Source organism: Agelaius phoeniceus, chromosome 14, assembly GCF_051311805.1.
Source record: "Agelaius phoeniceus isolate bAgePho1 chromosome 14, bAgePho1.hap1, whole genome shotgun sequence".
Lineage (NCBI taxonomy): Eukaryota > Metazoa > Chordata > Aves > Passeriformes > Icteridae > Agelaius > Agelaius phoeniceus.
The window spans coordinates 20151827-20168503 of record NC_135278.1 but is presented as its reverse complement, the minus strand read 5'-3'; the positions used below and the strand labels follow the sequence as shown (position 1 = coordinate 20168503).

Sequence of the window (16677 nt, the reverse complement as noted above, 5' to 3'; positions counted from 1 at the left end):
CCTTTGCAAGCAGCATTCTAGCAAATTCCTTGAACGATTTATGAGCACTACATTAAATTGTACTCCAGCCAGTGCTGGCCAGAGCTCCAAGCACAGCGCTGGGCTGACCCATCAGTCTCACTTTTCCTGATGCTGAGGCTCCAACGATGCCAGCTCATTCTCTCAGGAGCCTGAGCTGCCCAGGAAGGCAGCATGGAAAAGTAGATGCTCCTGTTTTTCCAAAACAACCTTTTAATTATGCTCTTTACTATAATAGCAGCCTTTTTCCAACACTTCAGCAGTCAGGGCTATTAATTAAAGAGCCGTGGTCTAACAGTGGTAATATAAACCCCAGCATCTTTTGGTAGGCCCTTCTCACACCGATACAGAATTTTTCAAGGAAAAACAATCAGCCAGTGCTCCTTGTTGGTGCCACAGCAGGTTCTCACCACCACAGTTTGGGCAGATGACTTTCTGTCTGGTCTTAAAGCACTTCTTATGTGTGTGACAGGGACAGTTCATGTGCAGGTACTCATGAAAAATCAGTCTGATACTCAAGGCTACAAGCCAAGAAAGAGCCTTGCCACATTCCTGCTGTGTTCTTATCACAGGAATGCTGTTTGTCCCAAACTGCCCCGGCCCAGGGAGAACGGGACCCATCCAGGTGCTGAAAGTCCCTGCTCTGCCCCACCTCAGTGCAGGGGATGCTCTGCTGGAGCTGGGGCTCAGCCCCCCAGTGTCACACACCCGCTTCTGACACAGGGTTTGGGGAGAATGGAGCCACCCCAGGAAGATGCAGCTGCCACCCCCAAGGTTTCACAATCAATCAATCAATTTCTTGCTCTCTGAATGGAGGGAAAGTCATTTAGACAGGATCTGGGAGAGGTCTCTGCAGCCCAGCCCCGGCTCGAGCCCCAGGTGGGCTGGGCTGGCCCCAGTGCAGCCAGCAGGAATAGGAACCCTGCACAGCCAGAGCTGCACTGCTGCAAGAACCCTGAACAGCCACAGGAACCCTGCACAGGCACAGGAACCCTGCACAGGCAGAGCTGCACTGCTGCAGGAACCCTGCACAGCCACAGGAACCCTGCACAGCCACAGGAACCCTGCACAGCCAGAGCTGCACTGCTGCAGGAACCCTGCACAGGCACAGGAACCCTGCACAGGCAGAGCTGCACTGCTGCAGGAACCCTGCACAGCCACAGGAACCCTGCACAGCCACAGGAACCCTGCACAGCCAGAGCTGCACTGCTGCAGGAACCTTGCACAGGCACAGGAACCCTGCACAGGCACAGGAACCCTGCACAGCCACAGGAACCCTGCACAGCTAAACAGAGCTGCACTGCTGCGGGAACCCTGCACAGCCAGAGCTGCACTGCTGCAGGAACCCTGCACAGCCACAGGAACCCTGCACAGGCAGAGCTGCACTGCTGCAGGAGCCCTGCACAGCCAGAGCTGCACTGCTGCAGACAGCTCAGCTGACACAGGCAGCCTCACAGCTGGAAAAGCTGGGTTAGCTCAGACTGGAGGGCAACTGCTCATGGCTTTCCCTTATGGGGCAGCTGCTCATGGCTTTCCCTTGTGGGGCAATTGCTCATGGCTTTCCCTTATGGGGCAGCTGCTCGTGGCTTTCCCTTATGGCCACTGAGATTCACAGTTTGGGGCCCTGGCTGCTCACTTTGGGGCATCTCAATGCCCAGCTATCCCAGCAAGGCACTCTGCATCCTCCAGCTGCCCACATTTTACACTGCCAGCAGCCCCTGGGCTCCTCCAGAGCTGTGGTACCCTCTGCCTGCCCAGGAGCTGATAACCTGAGAGAGGAGCAGCAAGGAGACAGATTGAAAGGAAATTCTGACAGCCAGAAATGTGGCTGTTTCTTTTGCAGGGATCTCCTGTCCAGGCCCCACAGCAATGTTAGCACCCTGAGGGTGGCACATACAAACTGGTGTGTGAGGGGCAAGGGCTCTTTAAAGCCGTGGAAAATCTTGACAGCACCTGTTTGCAGAGATTTATTTCATGTGGGTGCAATGCCTCATCCTTAAATCTAATCTTAGGGAGAAGGTGTAGGAAGAACTCCAACTAATTTCATTAATTCCAGATCAGGGGCTGAAAAAAGCCCCACTCAAACAAAATTCTAAAGCTTTTAAATTTGAAAAAAAACCCCAACTTTTTTCTCCCTTTCCCACATTAAGGCTAGAAGGTTGGGTTGAGACTGGAGCCATTATTTGGATTTGAAAGATCACCCTTCAAAAATACCTGTTCAGTCAAGTGCTGAGAACTGGAAAAACAGAGCTGGCTAAACACAGGTTAGAGTCAAAGTGATGTCCAAGGGAATTGCTCACCTCTGGAGTAAGCACAGCCACAGCAAACTACTTGTGCAGAAGAGCAATTAACCTCGGGCTGGTTTCATGAGCAGGGGTTTGGGAGGATTTCTTGTGCAGACTGCAGCATCACCCACTCCAGGGGCACTGCCCAGTGAGGCTCCTCCCAAGCTGGTCCAGGCTGAGCAGATCCTCCTGGCCCCACTGGAGCCAGCCACACCTGCATGGTTTAATCAGGAGGAGGATTTTGTGTCTCCTACTTGAATGTGAAATAAAAACGAGGGGCTCCACTCTGTTCTGCCACTCTCACTTTCCCCCGTGTCAGTCAGACTTGCCTTATTTCTTGTTACAGCTCCTGCTTTTGGGAAGGAACACCCACAGGTGCACACACACACACCCTTCCTCCAGGCCACCGTGTATTTTCCAGCTTAGCAGGTTATCCTGATGTGTGAAAATGTAAAGCAAAGCCCCATGCCAGCAGTGGCTGCATGTCCTGCAACAGCTGCAGGGGACAGCGGGGACAGGGACACCGTGACCCCTCCACGTGCCAAGAGCCCTCACAGGCCAACAGCCCGGCCTTCAAAACCTGCTGTCCTTGTAAAAATCACCGTACAGCACGACGCTGCTGCTCCTTTCCGACCAGAAGGGCTACACGGGTGTTTGAAATGCTAATTTTGGTGCTTTCTGAAGCACTGGTGACCTGCGGCCAGCCCCCATCCACAGCTCCTGTCCTGCCAGCCTGGCCAGCCAGCTCAGCGAGCTCCCCTCCACCCTGCAGACATTTTCACTATCACTCCTGGCGCTGTTCAGATTCTCAATGCGTGTATCTGGTTTCCAATAGTACTCGGGAAAGGTTAGAGTTTGTTTTAAATAGCTCAGCCATCTGTCCTGCGGTGCCTGATGGGAGCTGCAGGCATCCAAGCAGCCAAAACAGAATTTTTCAAACTGTCAGGTTCTCGTTACAAACATTTCAGCTTGAAACAGAGCCGTGTCCTTAAAAAGAAAGTTAAGCCTATAAATTTCTTGTGCATTACACAAACACTGTGAGTCGTGCTTTCGCAGTTTCCTTGTGTTGTTTGAATTTGATCAATGCAAATATTGGGCCTGAACCTCACCAGCACCAGGCACTTTGCAAACCTCATTTGTGTATTTCGAGGCTTTGAACTAAAAATTACTTATAACAGGCAGCCATGAGACAGAACCAAGAACCAAAACAGCAGTAAGGAAAACACTTTGTGAATGGAAATCAGGCACATGGACCTACATCAGCTCCTAAATGCCAGCTGAAGCCCTGGGTTCACCTATTCTAGAAAGTTAAATCAATTTATTCACTTAATTCACAGGACTCACTTTCATAATTAAACATTCATTTTGAGGGAAAGGAGTTGAGAGCACACAGGCCAGCTATGTGCAGCAGCTGATACCCACAACTGCTAATACACTGCTGGAAAAATAAAAAATGTATGAGAAGCAAGCAGTGTTTCCTTAGGCAAATGCTGCTCCACATCAGACAACCAAGCATGGCCCTGCTGGCACCTACCCCACTGTGAAAATGCTGATTGTGCCCCTCGTACTGCCCTGGAAAAGTCCACACAATCAACTACCCCCGAGGAGTATCCAAGGAGATGAGAGAGACAATAAATATATATTAATCAGAACAACATACCAAAGTTTATTGATTACTTCAAACAAAAGTTTCTGTAATGAAAAAAGAGCAAGTTGCATTCATAAAAGGTAACATTCACATTCAATTTCCTTGATATAAAGCAACATAAATGTATAAAATTGCATTTAAGTGAAAAAAATGTAAGGTTGCAGTCCTTTTTTGCAAGAAGCTGAAAATGTATCTGCTCATTGCCTGTATATAATTTACATTTTCTATACACTACATGGTTTTTTAAAAAAATTCATAGCTGGGAAATTGGATAAATGGTGCAGTATTAGGAAAGTTTTTCAACTGTGTGTATACAAATTCAATTTGAAGCTTTTATGCAATTCCAAGTCATTTATAATATTCTCATAATGATTAGGATTAGTTTTTGAAAAGTCGCTATGACTACACCAAGCTCCACTGTTATCACGTAAGAGTTTTAGAGGGAATCTTAATTACTTTCCTTATCTTTCAGTGTCACTAGTCAGTGATAAAACTTCAACAAATTATTATGAGAAAACCCCAGCCTTTTTTCCTTCAAGTTTCTCCACCGAAAAGCCTGTACTGACCTTGACTGTACCTGGGGGCACCGTGAGGGCACCAGGGAACCCACCAGAGCATCCCTGTGCCACCGCTGCCGCTCCAGTCCTGCTGCCTCACACCTCACAGACCTGGTGAGCACTTCTGCCTCTCTCCAGCCTCAGAAGGGGCCTCCTGTGTCCCCTGAGCCACCCACAACAGCCAGAACTCTGCTTTTGCCATTGCTGAGTGACAGGGATCAGCTCTCCTGCAGGACCAGGGCAGCCCGCCTGTCCTGGCACCCAGCCCTACACCAGTGCACTACCTGAGGATCCAAGCCCAAGAAAAACTGCATTTTCCCCAAAAGAGCTGCAATTCAAGACACTCCACATGAATTCCACCCTGCACACCTTGGGTTTGAACATACAGCTATTGCAATGGGTTGTTCCAGCTGGAGACAGGACACTTGGAAAGGCCAAGATTTGGTTCTCAGAAGGCTCTGTCTTGAGACAGGCAGCAGAAATTATCCTGGTTACATGACTATTTGAACAGTTCACACACACGTCAGGTTCCACTGCTCCCACTGACACCACCAATGGAATCCCAGGGGAACAGACCCTGACCCTTGGAGTAGAGCACGACACAAAGCAAACTGAGAAGCAAGGTGTCAAGCTTGGGACCATTCGGGCTTGGAATGGCTCTGAATCACAGGAATTAGGCATTTCAGTGCCCGTTTTTCAGAGGTTATGTAAACACAAGTCAGCAACCGTGTATTTAAGGAGAATGGTTAGATTTGGCATGTAGAGCACATCTCCATTGCATTCATCACATACTTCATCTGTAGGCACCACATTTCTGCAAGGAAAGCTGAGCACGGGACAAGGTCTGCAAGTCGAATTCTAGGTCTGTGAAATGAGCTAGGAAAATGGGAAAATCAAAGAGAAGCAGGAAATGAGAGCTTTGCCCATGGGCACATGCTGGCAGTGCAGCTCCTGCCCCGCATGCAGCAGGCCATGCACTGAGGCCAGTGCAGGGTGTATGATACAGTGCTCCTGTCCCTCCATCCCTCCCGTGCTGGGCGGGGGCAGAGCAGCCCCAGGGACTGTGCACTGCCCTCTCCCACTCAGGTAAGGCCATCCAACATCCTCATGATGCACGAGAGGATTTGCCAGCAGCCGAACCGCAGGGATGGCAGCCAGAGAGCAAGACTCGATTCTTCCAACAATTAACAGTCTGCAGTTCAACAAATTTGGTGAGGGGAATGTTCTGTCTATCCCAAATTGTTCTGTTGACACAAAGCTGAGCGAGCAGGAGCCAAACCCAGCAGCAGTGCAGAGCTGGCTGCTTCTGAAAGGAGCCCCCAAGCTTCTCCTAGCAGCTCCTCTGGGGGACATCAGCACGAGGCAGGGACTGTCTCACCACCCAGCAGGGGCACACAGCCTGCTCTGTCACTGCTCGTGACTTAACACAACAAAACAAGCTGCTCTTTCCACACGTGAAGTATCAGAGAGAAAAAAAAAATATTGAGAGTCAGGCATCTCACCTCTGCTGTGCAGAACCTAAAGAGGAAAGTTCCTACTACCATGGTACAGGTAGATTTAAAAAGAACATGCCAATTTAAAAAACAAAATGTAAAATGAAATCAGGTTCATGTATTCAATTTTAATCTGTCTTCTTTTTTCTTAGTGCAAATAACTCAAGATGCAGTTTTATACAGCTGCAGGTTGACAGGCACAGCCCATGTCCCTGGGATCAGCCAAGGACCACACTGTCCCTCACCCTTTCAAGTGCTGGAGCCACTGCACCGTGCAGTAATGCAAGCACAGCCACAGGAGCCTGGGCACTGGGGCTCAGAGTCTGGCACAGCTCAACTTCTGGGACTCCTTTTCCCCCACAAAAGCTTCCTTCCATCACAAACAGCCACAGAACACCTTTTCTTCACTCTCCAGCAGGAATAAACCATCAGCAAACCGGTTGTGGGAGGATGCTCTGGCACTTCCAGCACTGCAGGTCTTCACACGGACACCACTGCTGTGGACACACCACAGACTGTTTCCAGCTCCACCTGGAGGAGAGAATGGCCAAGATTTCTCCCCAATTTTCAGTGATCCTGCTGTGCCCATCTGGGAACCCATGGCTGGGGATGGCAGCTGCCAGCCAAGGCAGCACAGCCCCAGCACCAGGACCAGGGAGGGGCTCCAGGGCTGCATCCACCTTCTGTGTGAGGGCAGCAGCCTCTTCCCAGTGCCTTCGGGGGGCTGCAGGGGAATGTGACTGGGTTGAAGTCTGTGCTACTTCTTTGGTCAGGCAGAGCAGGAGCTTGAGCAGCCCTGCTGCTCTCGGGCAGATCTGCAGCAGGCACAGAAGCCCCACAGTGTGAGATGGGGCTGGCACTGCACTCTTGCACTTTGATCCATGCTGTTTGGGTGAACTCCTAACGATGCTGTCTCAGCCTCCAATGATGCAGGATTTGGCAGAACTGGTTTTTCTGGGAGGGCAGGGAAGCCTCAAGACCAAAGCCTAACGTGGGGCCAGTGCCCTGGCTGCTCTCCCAGCAGGCTGCTTGCAGTCCTTGGTGCTATCAAAGGTCACTGCCAGGTTAAAACCATGGGGTTCCTACAGCATGACAATGTTTGTGTGGAGCACTTTAAGGTATCCTGAGAGGATATCTTTCTGCCAAATTAGTAACAGCATCTTCAGCCTTCACATAACCATTCTCTATACGTTTGTATGACACTAACACAGGCAGATCAAAGGGGCCAGCCTGCAAAAATCAGAAGGAAAACAAACATGTATTGCAACTGTTACATTCCCAAACCCATAAACCTTTCCCTGGGTTATTAAAAAAAATTATATATAGGAGGAGAAGAATGATTAGGCCATGATAAAAGTGCCAAATATCATTCACAACCAAGTAATCACATGATAAATAAATTTTCACAATTTGCAAAACGCTGCATGAAGTCCAGAAGTGGCATCTGCCCCACTGTCCCCTGCAGCTCCTGTGCTGGCCCAGCCACCTCCCAACAGCAGTCTGCCCCAGTATGTGGTGGTGGAGAGCACCACCTAATGCCAGTGGGGAAGGGCTGGCTGCACAGGCTGGGTGCCAGCTGCACTGGAGGCTGGCAAGGCTGGCTGCTGGCCCTGCCATGCCCACAGAGCTGATTTCTTTAGCAGCAGGGCTGGGCACGGGGGTGTGAGAGGTTTGTAGATAGTCTGCAGGTTTATGTTTGCAGCCCCCCACACATAACATCTCTCCTAAGTGCAGAATTGTGAATTCAATTAGGCACTTTTACTTCTCTTATTCTGCTATTTGCTCACTACAGAGTTGACAATCAGCTCGTAGGAGGATGCTCTGTGTGTGCAGACACACGGACACCGAGACACGCCTCTGTCCCATGTGCTGACACACACAGACAAGTACACGTGTTTAGTTCCCATCTGTGCAGATGAATTAAAACATACTTATTTCTATCTGACAGAACAGCATGCACCCTAGAGAAAGGGATTTTGGTACCATTCAGATGCAATACTGGAATCATTTTAACAACTGAGATTTCCATCCTTCACAGTAACGTATCAGCTTTTATAACCAGTGTTAGCATGATTCAGGCTGCACTCAAATTAAATTTTGTGCTAATACTAGACTGAAGCAGCAGTTAGATTGAAAGATTTGTTTACATATTGCCAAATATTTGAAAGGATCTGTACAGATATGGGATTCTGAAGTTGGACAGTACAACATTCCCAAATTAAAATGCATCCCAAGCATTGCATCTCCATTCCACAAGGACAGGTGCCCCACACCGAGAGTCAAGAGGATTACAAGAACCATGGTTTAATTGATTTGGAGGGGGTTACATTTGGTTAATCAATGCCTTTAAAACCATCCCAATCCTCAGGACAGGGTACCTGTTACAACACATTAGACTCATCTGAGAATGTTCTTAAAAGAAGAGGTCTGACAGAAGGTCTGGCCGACAATGAATCAGGTGCCTTCCTGCTGCTCTGCAACAGCGAGGCAAAGAGACTTATAGCACACGAGCCCTGGGCCTGCCTGGTCACACAGTGCAGGACACACAGCCCCTCTCACAGCTGCCCCGTTTCACAAGGGATGGGGCAGCACACCCTGACCAGCACTGCCTGGGTCTGCAGTGCCAGAGGCATGGGGGGTGCTCAGAAACTGCCCTGCTCCTCAAAGTGTTTGCAGATTCACGCTGCAGGTGCTTTTGAGGGAGCAGAAGACATCTCTGATCTCCTCACAACTGGTATTTTAGAACAGCAAGAAATGGTGGAGAGCTGCAGTGAACCCAAACACCAGGGACAGGCAGTCAGGGTGCTTTGCTGTGGGTGACCCCACCAGTCCCACAGCCAGCAGGTCCAGGACTGGCCCTTGATGTGAGGCTGGTGGGCTGTGGCTTGATCACTCACACAAAGCACAACAGCAGCACTGACAAGTGGGATGGACTGGGGAAGCTCCTCCTAGGTCAGACAGCCCTGAGCCATTGGACAATTCACCCAGAGGACAACCAGCATCAATTCCACCTTGTCCCACTCCTGTCTGGTCCACTGAGACAAAACTACAGCAAGGAAGGAGAGCGTAACCAGCTTTGTCTGTGTCCACCTCACCTGGACACCCTGAGCACGAGCAGCTCACCCAGCTGAGCTGCAGCAAGAGACCCAAGGGCAAGAGACAGACGAAATATTTAAGCAGAAGATTTAAATTAAGGCAAAAGGTGGGGGAAAGCGAGGTTCTGCTGTGTGAGCACATCTAAAGGGGCGTTTTCAGGAGTTAGGCATTAGAAGGAAGAAAAAAGCAGTGAGCAAGCAACACATTGCGACTCAGAAAGGAAATCACCTTATTCACTCCAAGAAAAGCTGTGATTGCTGGAAGTTTGAGAAAGCATGAAGATAGTGGATGTTCCTGAGGAAGGAAGGCGCTTCGTTACCTAGTTCACAACAGCACAAAAGACAGAAAATTGCAGTACAAGAAAGAGAAAGGCAGAAACCAAGGAAAACACAAATGCGCCTTGCAGTTAAAAAAACAAACAGAACCAAAACAAAATAAAAACAACCACCACATTACCACACAGAAAATTTAATAAAGGCCGAGCAGAGCTGATGTGCTGTTATAGGACACTGGGAGTGAAACCCTGTCCCTGACTGGGATCAAGGGCAAATGCCCAACAACCTGGCCTTAGTCTTTGCTCCCCTTCCAGAAGGGACCCTTGGCCACCAAGCTGTGGTTCAGGCTCCCATACAACGTCCCTAATTTTGGTTTTCACTGTGTGCTTCCCTGGGGACACTGATCTTTATTTTGTTTCAATATTAAGGTCAGGATTCTTAACAAGGGTTTTGATTTGAAATCATCGACCTGGTCCTAGATGCCTTTACAAATCAGGCAGCTGACTCTGGTGTCTGATGGCTGGCACAGATATCCAGAGCTGGTATCTCCTTCAGGCACTTACAATAAAGCTCTTACTCAAAATGTACATTTAAATATGGCTCAGCCTATGTTTAGTTTGGGATGCACATCTGAAGAGACTTTTCTAGTTGACACTCACTTTGCTTTGCTAAGTGATTTCACAAGAGCCTTTGTTAAATGAATAAAAAGCACTCTTGAAAGTAAGTATTGCAAGAGGGGCCAGATCTTTGCTCAGCAGCTGAAGGCAAAAATGGGTCACCCTCCCAGGTGAGCTGAGCTGGGGCTCAGAAATCCCCAGGTCACCCTTGCAGGGCACTGGCCCCAAGCTCTCCTATGTCTGCAGTTGAGAGCAACTCACTCCCAGCCCATTCAACAGGGGTGTCCAGCTGGAAACTACTAAATCACACCCAAGTGGAAGGTACATGGATCCTCACAAAACACAACCACAGCTCTCTCACCATCTCCCCTGCTTTCACCTTCAGTGATGCCCCATCCCTAGGAGAGTCCAAGGCCAGGCAGGATGGGGCCCTGGGCACCCTGATCTAGGAATGGCATCCCTGCCCTGGCAGGGGGCTGGACTGGGTGATTTCAGGGAGCCTCCCAACCCAAAGCTTCCTGTGACTCCTCAATGGCCAGGGGTGGGGGTTACCTGACTGCATGTGAGCCCAGCCCACGCCCCTTCAGCTGTGCCCTGCTGCAGCCCTGGCACAGGAAAACCCCAGGTGTGAGCAGAGCTGACCCTGCTCCCACTGCACAGCACCTGGGGACACAGCCAGGGGAGCAGCCCTGCTGTTCTGACACAAAAACAAACAGCTCTTCCCAGGACAAGATAAAGGGTGTCTGGTGATCAGTTCAGGCTGGACAAGGCCTATGCTCTTCTCTAGGAGACACCACATTCCCACCCAGGGAAGGCACAGCTTGACTCTCTCCCTGCTGCAGATCTAGGCAGGATTTTTAGAATAACTTTTGGACATGTGAAAGAGCAAGGCAAGACTCTAGAAAGCCTTCCTTGAGACATGAGTGGTATGTGCTATTGTTAAAGGTTCACATCTGGTGCCTAAGGGTAAGAACAGTCTTCCTAAAAACACAGTGTGATACATCACCTCCGTTCCTTACCTGATGATTTTTCTCTTTTATATTTTTTAAAACTATTAGAAGAATTTCTGGGAAAAGGCTGATAAAGATCAGGAGAATTATTGCCAGCCATGTGGAAACAGAAGTCAGCATATGAGCAAATACAAAATACATTCTTTGCTGCTTCAAGAAAGGCCTGAAAAAGAAAGGATACAAATAAATTCTGGTTAACATGGGTTTTCCAAGAAGATCAGAACCAAAGGAGACTTCAGGTAAAGCTATTAGCAGTTCTGCCTCCCTTTCAGACACAGATGGATACAGCACAGAAACACACTGTCCATCCTTCTCCTAATGCATCTCCTGCCTCCAGCTGCACTGTTTCTAAAAGTGCCATGATCCATTTTGCATCTTCCACGGCTGTTTCTTTTCAGGGTGGGAAGGGGTTTGAATTTAGCCACCATCACTGATAAATTATTCACCTCATCAAAAATCAGGACATTTTATTTCAGTGTCAGGCTTGGCTATAGCTTCTGGTTTGGTTTTGACAGGGGAAATCCAGAGTCTCCCAGTCACAACAGGTTATTTGCCCCTTCCTCCTTTCCTTGATGAGGGAGAGCAACCAAGAGCTGCTTGTGAAAAACACCTCATCAGTAACTCATGACAAGGATCCCCAAGCTGTTTCTGCTTACTGTTAGATCAAAAATATTGAGCTATGCAAGTTAAACAGTAGGAAGAGTTTTCAGTAGAAGATTCACATTTAGGATAGAGATGTGGCCAGATTGCAGATCTGGATCTGTTGGTCAGCAAGAGTTAACTGAAGAGCTAAAGCTTGTGACCTCCACACAAAATACTGAAATCTGTTTCACATCCTTATTAGCAGGTTGCTGGATCAGGGATCCAGCCAATATCCCATGGCAAAGCAAAGGTGTAAAACAGAGGTGCTGTGAATGTCAACTGAACATTGACTGCAGCACAGGAAATCCAAAACTGTCATGTTTGTAATGTACTAATGTCACCTGCTTTTGCAACACATGAAACCTACAATCCTGGGTGCACTCACATCAATGAGAACTTCTCCTACTCAGATCCATCATTTCAACACCAGGACCTGGCTTTCTCCTGCTTATTTTCCCCTCTGTCCCAGAGGACCAGGTCCCCTTTGCCCTGCATCTGCCTCACCTGCTCCTTCTGTTTCACTGAGGTTCTTCCCACCACAAGTTCTTTCTGTCTCTCTCCTCCACATGCACAAACAGACCCTAAAAGGTTTCCTCTAGAACCCCCCAACAAAGACAAGAGCCTCAAGCAGCAGAAAAGCAAACACCTCGTGCCCAGGCCGAGCACCTGGATGATGCCCAGGGTGTTCTCTCTTGGAGGCTCTTCCCTCTGCTGGGCTGAGCCTCCTCCCACAGCTCTCATGGTGCAGCAGCCCTCCTCCAGCCCTGCCCTTGGGGCTGTGGGGGAGGCAGCCCTGTCCAGCCAGCAGGGGAAGGAGCAGCCCCTGGCACCTGCCAGTCTCAGGATGCCCTGAGGAGGGGGTGCTGCACTGCCAAAGCCAGCACTGGGCACTGCCCTAACCGAGGGGAAAGGGAACGGTACTTGCCAAATGACTCCTCCCCAAAAGAATGAGAAAAACACATAGAAAGCAAGGGAGCCCCAAATCACAAAGTGGTTCATCCACGTCCAGAATCGGGTATCTAACGCTAGCTGTGGGAACAAGGAGACAAAAACAGGCTTTAGATGCACAGTGCATTGCATTGTATTTATGTGACATTTCAGACTGGTTTCACATTAAGGCTGAAGGTTCTCCAAACAGCTACCTCTGTGCATATGGGCACCAGGAAAAACATTTTCAATGTCCACAGTCTGGCACAATGTTAGCAGGGAAACAGTGGCGTTCTAATTGTAACTGACACTATTAAATGGAATAAATTTGATGCAACCCCTGATCCTACAGGAAAGAAACATCTAAAGGTTACAGGGATTGTAATTGCCTCTTGTCACCACCTGCTGTCCTGAACCAAACACAAAAGACCTTTTGTAAGGTCTTATGCAAACAGTTTGTTCTGGAAAGCTCCATGAAACAAAATAGATTTGCTATTGTTATTTGACACATGTGCTTTTGTGATCACTTTGGCACTCAGCCTTGTCTGAAACAAGGTGGACAAACCCAAATTCTCTATTGCTCCTCTCCTCTTGCTGGAACTAAACATCAAGAGGTGAAAGTGTGAGGAAAAGTCAACCGTAACCAACTGCAGTCCTCAAAAGAGGGGAAAAATAGAAAAATAACTTAAACAAAACAAACACTAAAAGAGCACAGACTACACAAAGGAAAGTATAAGCAGGTTCTGCCTCTATGGGAGAAGATTTAAGTGTGGTGGGAAATACTCAGACACTTGAGCACATCCAGCCCACGGTTTCACAGTGCACACCAGCCTTGGAAAGGCCTGCAAGGAGTGCCCGAGAAGGAAGGGAGGGAGGTGCTGACCTTGAGAGTGACGGTGAACACCAGCACGGTGAAGACAATGGTCCCAAAGGTCCAGTTCCCAAACACCTGCAAAACACACGGCACTGCCACAGCGTCCTGGCCTCCTGGGCAGGCACAGCACGGGGACAGGGACGGGCAGGGAGCAGGGGAGGGCAGGGACAGAGCCACAGAGCCACAGAGCCACGGGACAGGGACACGGGCGCGCGGCAGCTCCCGGCACGCGCCTCGCACGCCACCCTGAGCCATGCAGTGCCACAGACAGACAGGGGACAGAGCTGGGACGTGACAGGGACAGCCTCCTACTAACAGCAATGTCAATGAGGACACGAGTCACTGCACCACCTGCAGCTCAGCGTTTCTTGGCCATTTACTCAGTTTCTGCTTTCTCGCCACACCCATCATCATCATCATCATCATCATCTCTGCAGTCCCCTTGCAGAAGGCACCAGTGGGTACTGGTGCTGTCCCAGCTGGTTTGTTTGTGGGTACTGGGGACTATGCACACAAAGGAAAGCAGATACTGTCTATAAATCCAGTGATGGCAATGAATGGGAGAGATGCTTACCAAAGGCTGTCAAGTTCTGAATGCATACATTAAAACAGAAAGTGAAATGTAAAAGTTTCCAAAAAATGCAAAAAAATTAAAGTCAATAGGAGTGAAAAACGAGTCAATCAAACATACATGGATATTATGAACAATTGCTGGTAGCAGTTCTTACAGGCATAAGTGTTTACAGAACAGGACATAACCACAGATCTTATTGCAGTGCCACATAGATTTAACCTCTGAAGGCATTTGCAGAACACATCAGTGCTTCGTGTTTCATTCCAATCCAACCAGAATGGCTACAGATACAGAAGAGCACTGATCTGACAATACAGGGGCTTGGCTGCATATACTGGGGCCATAAGTGCTGGCAGTGATGCAGTGTATGGATGTACATATAGAAATTTCATCAGCTTCTCTCCAAGTGTTAGCCACTAAAAAGAGTTTTGATGTTTTCAGGGGTCACTTGTGATGGTGTAAAGAAGTTTCCCATCAGCCAAGATCTAATAACACACTGCATATTCCCTTGGGGAAAGGGTCCTGAAACCACTCAGGCCATCTGAGCAGCTGCCCTGCACTAGTGATTTGCTCTGTACTCAGTTAACCAGCAAAATAAGAAAAAATGAGAAAAAAAGGAAAAATAAAAAAACCCTCCATCTTTTTTCCTCCTCTTTCTGTGCAAGTTAACCCCAGCAGCTCCCACAGCAATGCAAGTGCTCATCCCCACAGCAGAGGCACAAGCAAGCAGGCAGCAGGGACAACAACACCCTGCTGCCACCAGCAGCTGAGGACTTGTGCTGGCTCCAAAAGAGAGCAAAAGGCCAGCCCAGCCCTCCCTGGGGCAAAGAGGCTGAAACCAGAGCCCCAGGCACGCACAGCACACAAGGAGCCCTGCACCACGGCTGCCCTAGGGAGCACCATCATCTCAGCAAGGGGGGCTAACTCAGCTGCTCACAACCAGCCCAGCACGTGCTCAGCTCCAGGCTGTCCCTGCTGGAAGGACAGACAGACACTGCCCTGCCCTGGGCCAGTGCCTGGGATCCCACACAGGAGGGGAGAGCACTGTGCAGAGTGTTGAACAGAGCTGAGTGTGAGCCCAGTCCTTTTACCTAGTGAGTGAACCAGCTCTGCCCCGTTTCCATGGCGATCTGGAAAGGTTTTATTTCAAGCATTTGCTGCAGGATCACACCATAAGCAAGGCTCCACTGTTGGACAAGACTGGAGACATAGTGCACAGCTCAAGCAGATATTCCCTGCCAGCACATCAGAGGCAGCACACAACACAAACACTCATCTTCCTCTCTCTGGGGCCATTACCTTTCCGTTGTCTTCCAAGGACGAGTTTTGGAAAAGAAAATAAACCCCAAAGAAAAACACGAGTCCTTCAAAGGCGCCCAGAAAGGTCCAGTAGAGGAAGGGCCTCCACTGCAGCATGGCATTGTCTGACACCTTCCTGCCAAGAGATGGAGTAACAGCACCATCAGCACAGGCCAGGCTGTGCTGCAGGCTCCTCACAGCAGGGCTGGGGGCTTGGAGCCAGCCCTTGCAGAGGAGCCAAGGGGGGAAACCACAGAAATACCTGTCAGGACATAAAGAACACTTCTAATATCAGCTGCTGATCATGGCAAATCACAAGAGGTTCAGCATATGAATTGTTTTGTCTTTCTCCTCTAGTAAAACTTGGATGAAAAAAGCACAAAGTGAACAGAGGCAATGCTGTCCTGAACCTCTCCTACAGCCCCTATGCTGCCCATGGTAACTGACATTTTCTGCTAAATTTTAAAAGCAGGGTAAGGCTAAAGAGCAGCTGTATGGGATGCATGAAATCCGTGGTGTGTTTCCCTCTTTTTGTTGAAAGCACAAAGTCCTTTTCTGAGAAAAGCTCTGCAAGTCCCGTTCCCTGAGGTGGTGTTTTTCTGCACAGGCTGAAAATAACCTCCTGAGTTGTATGGTGGGTGTTTTTATCACAGGGGTTGTAGCAGGAGGCTCCTGGCTGAATGCAGGATGAGATCTGGCATGGAGGCAGCAGCAGCAAATGGATGGGCCATGATCAGAGCTCTGCAGGGACCACACACAGGGCCTGGGGAGTGGAGGGTGGCTGTCAGGGCAGGAGGGAGTTAAAAACAGCTCCCTGCATCATTATTTTTTCACATTACTTTCTGTAAAGTCCCCACCTTTTCTGCATTATTCTCCTTAACTCCTAAAGCAATACATCCACTTTCAGCAAGATGCACTTTGCACGCCTGTGTGGTGCTGGGCTCGTGTAGCTGCAGTTTCTGAAATGAGATCCTATTGAAACCCACACAGGATGATGCTGTGACCACACTCTAACATGTCACAACGTGGGTCTGAGAGACCAGCAAGGATAAACCAGACTGGAAGCGTGGGGTACTGCAAGCACAGAAAATACAAGCAGCTTCCTCCCTGTGAGCTCTGTTTTGCATTCCCATTTCTGTCCTGCAGTGCTCGTGGTAAACAGCGTTTTCCAGAGTCAGGATCTGCACTGCAGCAGCTCAGCACTTCCTGCAGCAGCAGCACATGCACACTCTGAATACCCCAGCCAGGCTGTTCCCCTCCACACACAGCCCAGAGCCCACCAGGGGAAGGCACAGGGGCTGCTGCTCCTGCTCTCTGTCGCACAATATTCAATTACCAAGCTAGTTAAATATCCAGACCGTG

General features: G+C 49.2%; 1 protein-coding gene across 11 annotated transcripts in view; it reads right to left on the bottom strand.

Moving 5' to 3' along the window:
* Positions 1-3941: 3941 nt before the first annotated feature.
* ATP11C (ATPase phospholipid transporting 11C (ATP11C blood group)) overlaps positions 3942-16677 on the bottom strand; it is a 56316-nt gene continuing 43580 nt past the window's right edge. For 3 of the 11 annotated variants that reach the window (XM_054641247.2, XM_077186202.1, XM_077186203.1), the window contains exons 25-29: positions 15316-15451; positions 13452-13517; positions 12567-12670; positions 11009-11162; positions 3942-7231 (exon numbers count right to left, since the gene is read on the bottom strand). In XM_054641247.2, the coding sequence (XP_054497222.2) occupies positions 7115-7231; positions 11009-11162; positions 12567-12670; positions 13452-13517; positions 15316-15451 (577 nt within the window). In that variant the 3' untranslated portion in view covers positions 3942-7114. Of the gene's footprint in view, positions 7232-8379; positions 8476-9325; positions 9417-11008; positions 11163-12566; positions 12671-13451; positions 13518-13616; positions 14033-15315; positions 15452-16677 lie in introns of those variants that run through there. The other 8 variants (XM_077186204.1, XM_054641249.2, XM_077186205.1 and 5 more) reach the window with 8 other exon arrangements.